General features: G+C 36.1%; 1 protein-coding gene across 2 annotated transcripts; it reads left to right on the forward strand.

The window, feature by feature from the left end:
- The first annotated feature begins 860 nt into the window (after positions 1–860).
- Positions 861–6832, forward strand: LOC145558461 (universal stress protein PHOS34-like). 2 transcript variants are annotated; one of them, XM_081619712.1, is made up of 3 exons: positions 863–1804; positions 6336–6368; positions 6611–6832. In XM_081619712.1, the coding sequence occupies exons 1-2, from the start codon at positions 1066–1068 to the stop codon at positions 6338–6340; spliced, it is 744 nt and encodes a 247-aa protein (XP_081475838.1). In that variant the 5' UTR covers positions 863–1065; the 3' UTR covers positions 6341–6368; positions 6611–6832. The 2 variants fall into 2 exon arrangements, with proteins under 2 accessions (XP_081475837.1, XP_081475838.1); XM_081619711.1 differs by lacking the exon at positions 6336–6368 and having other exon boundaries at positions 861–1804.
- The last annotated feature ends 1896 nt before the right edge of the window (positions 6833–8728 follow it).

Below are 8728 nucleotides of genomic sequence, written 5' to 3' on the forward strand. Positions count from 1 at the left end.
TTGCATGTAAATTATAAATCGGAATTCATAATACAATTTGAATACAAATTCACTATTACATTTAATCAAATATGAATTGAAATTAAAAACAATCTGAAATTATGAATTGTATTGTACAATACCTTTTTCAGCAGTAATTGTGCTAGAAATTGATTCTATGGGTGAATTAGATTCTACTTCAGTCATCATTGTGTTGTTTGATTTCTCCATTTTTTTGATTTGAATTGTTTGAAATTTGAAGATTTGAATGCTCTGGAATTTGAGGAAATGAAGTCGTTGAAATTCGACGAAATGAAGGCGTTCAAAATTTTGAGTAAATGACGGCGCTCGAAATTTTAGGAAAATGATGAAAACGAAAAAATTCAGACATTTTATTAAATGGCGCGTGGGCTTTGGTCGGGTTTATTAGGCCCGCGCCTTTTTGATTTAGAGCCCGGTCTCACGTGAGTCCAGTCTTACACAAAGCGCTTTGAAAAAATAAATAATTTCAGTTCAGTAAAATTAATTTCAATTCAGTAAAAATAAATTCAATTCAGTAAAAATAAGTCCAGTTCAGCAAAATTCAGTTTTATTAAAGAAGAATTATAATAGAAAATCAGTAAAAATAATTTAAGTTCAGTAAAAATAATTTAACTTCAGTAAAAATAATTTAAGTTCAGCAAAAATAATTTTATTTCAGTAAAAATAATTTCAATTCAGCAAAATTAAGGAAAAGAGAACGAAGCCTAAATATTTAAAAATAGAGGGACTATTCTGTTTTGTGTAGTTATCGTGCAAGAATAGAACTATAGAAGTCTCTAGAGCCTAGACTTCAACATTATCCGTATACGCAATATTCCCATTCATTTTCCTTTTCCTTTTCTTTTTCCTTTCTCATTTTTCAATTCCACAAAAAGTCAAAACACCTCCAAAAACACATCACCTGCTTGCGCTGTCTCTGTTAACACCTCCCCCTCACACTGTCTCTCCAACTCTTTCTTTCTCCCGGCAAAACCAAAAAAAAAAAAAAAAAAAAAAAAAAAAAAAAAAAAAAAATCCAATCCAACATTCATCAATTTAGCTAAAATGAGTTCACCATCAAAACCAAATCTCGACCGACCAATTGCCATCGAAATCCAACCATCATCACCGCGTTACCCACTTCCACCGTCTTCCTCCACCACCACTTCCGCCGCCGCCGGCGACGAACCCCACCGGAAAATCGCAATCCCCGTCGATCTCAGCGACGAGAGCGCCTTCGCCGTTCAATGGGCCGTCCAAAACTACCTCCGTCCCTCCGACTCCGTCACACTCCTCCACGTTCAACCCACTTCCATCCTCTACGGCGCTGACTGGGGCTCTACCCACTTCTCCGCTGCTGCCGCTGATGCCGTTGATGGGTCTAATGACGATGAGGTCAAGAAGAAGAAAATCGAGGATGATTTCGATAGTTTTACGGCGGGAAAGATTGCTGAGTTAGCGAAACCGCTTGTGGATGCTAAGATTCCGTTTAGGGTTCATGTTGTGAAGGATCATGATATGAAAGAGAGGTTGTGTTTGGAGATTGAGAGGTTAGGGTTGAGTGTTGTGATTATGGGGAGTAGAGGGTTTGGGGCTTCTAGGAGGAGTGTTAAAGGGAGGCTTGGGAGTGTTAGTGATTATTGTGTTCATCATTGTGTTTGCCCTGTTGTCGTTGTTCGGTATCCCGAGGAGAAAGAGAGTGCCGGTTCCGGTTCCGGTGCTGAAGGCGAAGTTGGATCGTTGCATCCTGTGCCGGAAGAGGATGGGTTGCATGAGGATGTTGCTGAGTTGCACTTGCACAAAGGTCATTTCTTCCTTTAATTCTTATTATTGTTATTATTTCTCCCACTTGAATTTGGTTTTGGAATTGGTTTTTTTTTTTTTTTTTTTTGAAGGGGGAGATTTAAATTCATTAATAATAAGCCATTCGGCACTTACATAAGAAATCGTAATCGAACAATCGTAATCGAAAAATACAAAGACAAAAGAACCAATTACAAGTTCGAAATAAAGGAAACTACAATTGCACGCGCAAAAAGACATTCTAAAATACCCTTGGCTCATATAACGCTGTCCTATGCAGCCTCTTGCAAGGGGGTCTGCAATATGTGTAGTTTCTGACGTGAAATCAATTAGCTGAAATCAATACCCTTGGCTTATACTCTTCGACCTGAAATCCAAATTGGTTTTGGAATTGGTTTATTATCAATTAGCTTGACTTTTTTTTTTTTTACTGTTATCATTAATTTGTATAAAAATGATCATTTGGAATTTGGTAAATGATATGTTGATCTTGGTTGTTAGATTAAAAATAATTATAGCGTGCTAATTATTAGATTGCTTTAAAGAAATCAATCAAAATCAAAATAGTTCAAAGAATGAAGAGAACTAAATTGAGCAGTTGACAAGGTTACCAGTAGGTGAAACCGGTGATTGATCAATGATGCTGGTTTTAGTCAAATGAAAAGGTACTAATTGAGGAAATTGAAGTAGTTCATATTTAATTTTATGGACAGAAAACCAATGAGATGTTGTAATAGTATAATGTATTGTTGAATGGCTTGACTTTTGAGTACTTATTAAATCTAATTATTAAATCTTCTATGCATAGCTAGTGGGTCATTAGATGTTTGTTAATTGCTTCAAATTTCAGTTTTGTGTATGAATCTTGTATTGGAAAACTTAATTTAATTTAGTTCTATTTCAAAATGTTAGTATTGGAATTATCTTGTAAAGCACGTAATTTAAACCAAGTCAATGGCCTTTTGGCTGGATAGGATTTGATTCATCTATTGTCTTCGTCAAGTACTTTGCTGATATTACGGCCTTTGGACACAAATTAAATTAATAATATTGATGATTTGATGGGGGAGGTGTTAGGAGTTCATTGCGCCACAGTTTTGCTGCCAAAATTAGGTTATTTTTCTGTGTTTATCTGTCAGCTGCACATATTCATTTTATATTGGCCTTGCTCTGTTTTAATCTCGCTGTTGAGTATGGAACAAAATAACATGAATTTCTTCACCTAACAAAGATATTAGATAAATCAACAGGTGGTGGTCATATGAGTTTCACATGTACGGCAGTGCTTTGGTATCTTTAAAATTATGTCAGCTTTGCTACTCTTGCTTGAATGATCTTGCCCATGACATCTTTGACGTTAATACTTTAATTTAATACTTAGGATGTATAGTGAAGATAGCTTCATAGAATATTTATATAGCTTAGCATGTTGATTTGGTTGAATCAAATGTAAGCCTTTTAATATATTACCGATTAGCACAAACTTTTAATTTTAATTCTTCCGCTATAATACTGTAGATTGATTATTACATAGTGATGCAGGACATGAAGACATTAGCTTGCAATGTGTACCCTTGAGTATGTATATTATACTCCTTTCATCCCATTTTGTTAGTCCCAATTTTCCTTTTTGGGTTGTTTCTTTGAGTTTGTCCCATACTATAAATGACTATGACGCACCACCACTTTGCTCTCACATCCCCTTCATTTGGTCTCATCAATTTTTTCTCTCATCAACTCCACCGGACCAAAATTCAAAATAGTAACAAGACTCCAATGGGTCAAACAAAAGCAGATGTAGGGATTATTGGATATTGAATGCCTACATGCATTGTATATTTATATGACTAAAATTTAAAAGGGAAAAGATATTTTGCCATAAACTCCTAAGCGGACGATATATGTAAGTCGTTTAATTGATGAGAAACTCCCAGCAGTATTTTACTTGTGTTTATAAAAGGTTGTAAGGACATGCCATTCTGTATGCTGCTTGTGTTCTAGAGAAGTGTGCAGGGTTTTAAAGTAGCATCTTCATGGTGATATGGTGTGATTTTGTGTTAACCTTATTGAGTGAAAAATTTCTAGCAACTACATTGTACAAGTTAACAATAATAGTATAAAGATATGATAGTGCAGAAGGATGGATGCAAATTGGGTTTCTGAATATATGACACTAAATGACACATCAATCATTAAGCACCTCTTGATTCACCTACTTCAGACATTCCCGTTTCTCTACCTCTTTTCCTACGGTCCACCTTCAGTGGCTCCCTCTACCTGACAAGGTAAGAGCTGCTTCAAGTGTCTGAAGAGCATCTTAAGCTTGGTAAGAGCATTCTAGTATGGCTTTTACATGGCAATCAATTCCCCACCAAGTAAAACTGTTAGACGAGGAAGGAGAACCAATTTGCTGCTAGAACACGGTGGCTAGAGTAAGAAGCTGTTACCATAGTTTCATTGTGTTAGTATCTTTTCCCACTTCTTACCTCTTTCCTTACAGTCCACTGTCCACCTCCCTTGGCTCACTACCCAACAAGTTGAGTGCTGATTTAAGGGCCTGAAAAGTATTTAAAACTTGATATGAGCATTCGAGTATGTCGTATATTGTGAGGCGAAGGAGGGGAACTGATTTGCAAGAACGCTGTGACTAGAGTTAGGAAGCTGTTGCCAAGTTTTCACTGTGTTTGTTATTATTTATAATGACTTCCATGCCCTGATGCGTATGTGTAAAAGACATGCTAACATCTTGTTAGGAGATTTGAAAGCTCTGTTTTTCCCTCTGTCCTTCCTCGCAATCCACCTTTTGGTCAAGGCTCCATATTTTTTTTTCTCTTATTATTCAAGAAATGATCGAAGAACGACTTAGTCAGATATCAGTAAGGTTAATTACATGAAAATTGAAAAACTCGATGTTTTTATGCTGCATTGCCTGCATCAGTAGTTATCCCAGTTTACAATCACTCAAAATTCAGATTTCTGATTATCAAAATCATGTGAATTCTCAAGATCTCTTTTGTTAAAAGTTACTGTCATGTGCATTGTATGGATAAATCAATGTCTCTATAGCCCCCCCCCCCCCCCCCCCCCCCCCCCCCCCTCTTCCCAAACCTAAAAAAAAAACCCTTTTGGGGCGTTTGGCATGTGGGAATGGGAGTTTGGGGATTAGAGGGTGGGATGGGGATTGGGAATAGTTGATGGGAATTCATAAAAATAAGTCCAAGCCTTTGTTTGGTTGTTGAGTGGGAATATGTAGGTATTAAATAACAATATTACAAAAGTGTCTTTGTCAAAACCTTTCCTTCTTTCTTTTCATTAATGGCAAAATAGTCATTTTACCACCCTTTCCAATTCCCATATCATAATACCAGGCCCCCCTTGGGATTATTTTGATGGGAATAGAGGGCATATATTCCCAATCCCCTTCCCCATTTTAATCCCCTTCTCACCTAACAAACAAGGGATTTTATTACAAGTGGGATTAAAAGTCCCATTCCCAACCCCAATTCCCACATACCAAATGCCCCCTTTATGTTGTCATTTTCCCAAGTTTCACTCACCCTTTTTTATTTGACCCAATATGTAAGGACATCTCATGTTTCTAATGACCCAAGAGTTTATTATGTTCAAATTTGTTGATCAGGTACATGTTAAGATAATACGTACTTCTGTTTTATTACATTTGCAACACACCTTCTTGGCATGCTATTTGATGAATTGATTAGAAAAGTTAAATACACGAATTAAGCTAAATAGTTTAAATCGTAACAACTTAATACTTCTTAGAGGTGGTAAAATTATTTCAATTAATTTCTGTATACCTAGTATAAAAGTTTCCTTAAAGTGCATGACAAAGTGTTGTGTTGCGGGCAAAGTAAAACAAAGTATATAGTATATTGTGACCCTACTTTACTAGGGTACCTCTAAGTTGGTCTCGGCTCTGGATCACTAGCAGGGTAAAATGCAAGATAAATGGGTGCAATCTATTTCTTTCAAAGAATCATTTGGCAAATACGTAGTAATAGACTAACCAAAAGATTATATATAGAGTGAACCCTTGCATTCTTTATTCTCTGTTGTAGCATTTGTTTCACATGCAGGTGCATTGTACAAGACTAGTCTATAATTTTTAAACCGAAGTTCAAGCTGCTATGAAACCTAGGATAAATGTGTTTTCTCTGGGCCTATATAATTTTTATGTGGCCACTTTCGTGCCATCTGATTGACATTGTCTGCATGAGAAAGTGTTATGACTTGCAAGTCTACACCAATATACCTGTTTACATTTCAAATCACTGATGCTGTTCTTAATTCCAGTAATCTTTTTCTGATCTTGTATACTTCTTGTATTTCAAGTTTCTATTTTGAGTCAATCTTTTAGTGTCAATCTTTTCACTCTTTTTTGTATTGTAGCCTTAGCCATACTACGTTGCATGCATGGTTACCTTTGATTAACATGTTATTTTAAAAAAAAAATTGACCAACAAATATTCAATGTAGTACATATCTTGACTGTTACTTTTTCTTTCTTGCAGACTGAGTTTTGTGCAGTTGTCAAAGGCCTGTTGGTAAGCTAAACCACCATTTTTTTAGAAAATAAGATAAATTTTAGGGATAACATGAGACATAACTTAAGAACTCCATTTGTGTCACATAGTGGAAGCTACTAATCTCTTCATCTGAGGAAATGTTCTACTGTCATCATATATTGCTTTTCCAGTACTTAATGTACTGGTTAAGTCTCTAATTTTAATTGCTTGATTAATGCATAGGCTCTCTCTTCTTATCTTGTTTACGCTTTGCTTTGCAGTCAAAGGATCTGGATTCAGTGAAAGCTGCAAGATTCGGATATATTACAAGATTGTGTCGCTCAATAGTTTCCATGAGTTAATGCATCAATCTTGATTTGTAATTTATGGCTTTTTGGTTCCATTACATTACAGTTGTGAGGTTATGTTGGTGTGCATTGTAGCTACATTGTTGATGCTGAAAATTTCGGTCATATTGGTGTTACTTTATGGGACATGTCACATGTATGATTTTGTTTAGTTCAGGTGCATAAACTGGCATTCCTTTGTATGGGGCCCATACATTCGGAGGTGGTCGATGAGCATGGGACGGGTATCCGATAACAAAAATTACTAAAAGCGATCCATAAACCGAACCGATAAGTTCAGGTTCTCCAATTTTCGGTTTGGTTATTGGGTATCTAATAAGATATCCAATAATAATAATTAAACTAAACAATGTAGTGATTATGATATCATTCAACACTAATTAACAACAATACCACATGATCTTGATTAAATATAAGTACTATCATTGATATATTAAAGTGATTATGAAGTAAAGTAAGGGTCTATTCTCTTACGTTGAAATTCAGTTCAGCTCAGTTCAGTTTAGTTCAGCTCCTAATTTCCTTCTCTTATAAAATATTCATTTCAGTTCAGTTCAGCTCAGCTCTTAATTTCCTTCTCTTATAAAATATTCAATTCAGTTTAGTTCAATTCAATTCAGTTCAGCTGAGTTCAGTAAATGAGAACAGGTCGTAAGAGTTTAGATTTTTTTTTTAAAAAAAAAAGATTTAAGTAGGGAAATAAAATTTTAAAAAAATGCTTATCGGATTGGATTTGGTAATAATTACTTTTAAAGTGATACCGGATAACAAATTATCGGAACGGATATCGGATTGGGCTCCTGCTAAGCCTTAGTGGATACAGGAAAATAAATTTAGCAATGGAAATAAGTAACCCATTTATCCTAGTACAATAATGGATTAATGGTTGTCAATTTGAAAGCACATCGTACAATTTATTGGGTATTGAAAATAATAATTTATTCTCTCCTATGATTTTTGCATATTTTAGCTAATTTTAGGATTAAATTTGTTCTTGAGCTTAATGCTTTGCGTAAAGATGGACTGTTGTCACAAATTATCTCCCACACCAAGGATAGGTGTCATTTGGGTCACTAGGCAACAAGGCATAATCGAGGCTAGGGGGCTTGCCCTTGGTGCCCAGCAGCACGCTTCTCCCTCTTAAGCTTTATTTAGTTTCTGTCTTATATTTCTGATGAACACTCAATTGACAATAACACAATAACGGGTCACTAAGGAGGCCAACGAAGTCCAAATGGGTTCTAATTTGAGGGGTCCATCGTATTTTGGTTTAAGGAAGACCATAGTGGTGTTGGTTTTCTAAGGTAGGTCTTGAAGTACGACTTTTGACAGCCGGTAATTCGAAAAACGAGGAAAGATTCTAGAAGGTTTTGGGCCATTCTAAGAGGTTCTTTTGATAGAGTATTCTAGAGAAGATACTTTAAAATATTCATAAAGAGTCTTGTACATAATAGAAGTCTTCTAGGTTCTTCTATGTATGTACATAAGTGTGTGATGTTCTAGAATGTTCTAGGGTTCTCCATAGAATTCTAGGTAGGTAGGATGTAGAAACCTCTTTGTATGTATGTTTTTTTGAAGGTGGGATCTCTATAGATAGTTGTAGTCTAAAACCCTCCACTTGAGAAGGTTAGGGAAGTTTTCAGAGAAACTTGTAAGTAGGATGGAGTAATTAAGGCTCACTTTTACATTCCAAATTCCAATTTGAGGATTACAAAAAGCATTCCAAAGCACGTGTTTTCTCTAAGAACTCAATCTCTTCCTTCAAACACTAATGTACATACTAGCAAGAATGATAACTAGACCTGGAAAACGAGTCATTCGGGTCGGGTATGGGTCCGGCCAATTTTGGGTTAATCAATATTCGGGTCGGGTTTGGGCTGGGTCAGGTCAATGGTGATTCGGGTCGGGTATCGGGTCAACACTTCGGGGAGTTTGGGTCGGGTCGAGTTTAGGTCGGGTCATTTCGAGTCGGGTCAGTCTTCGGGTTCAATTATTGGGTCAAGTTCGATCAGGTTGAGTTCGGATCAGGTC

Source organism: Chenopodium album, chromosome 9, assembly GCF_948465745.1.
Source record: "Chenopodium album chromosome 9, dcCheAlbu1.1, whole genome shotgun sequence".
In the NCBI taxonomy this organism is placed as follows: Eukaryota; Viridiplantae; Streptophyta; class Magnoliopsida; order Caryophyllales; family Amaranthaceae; genus Chenopodium; species Chenopodium album.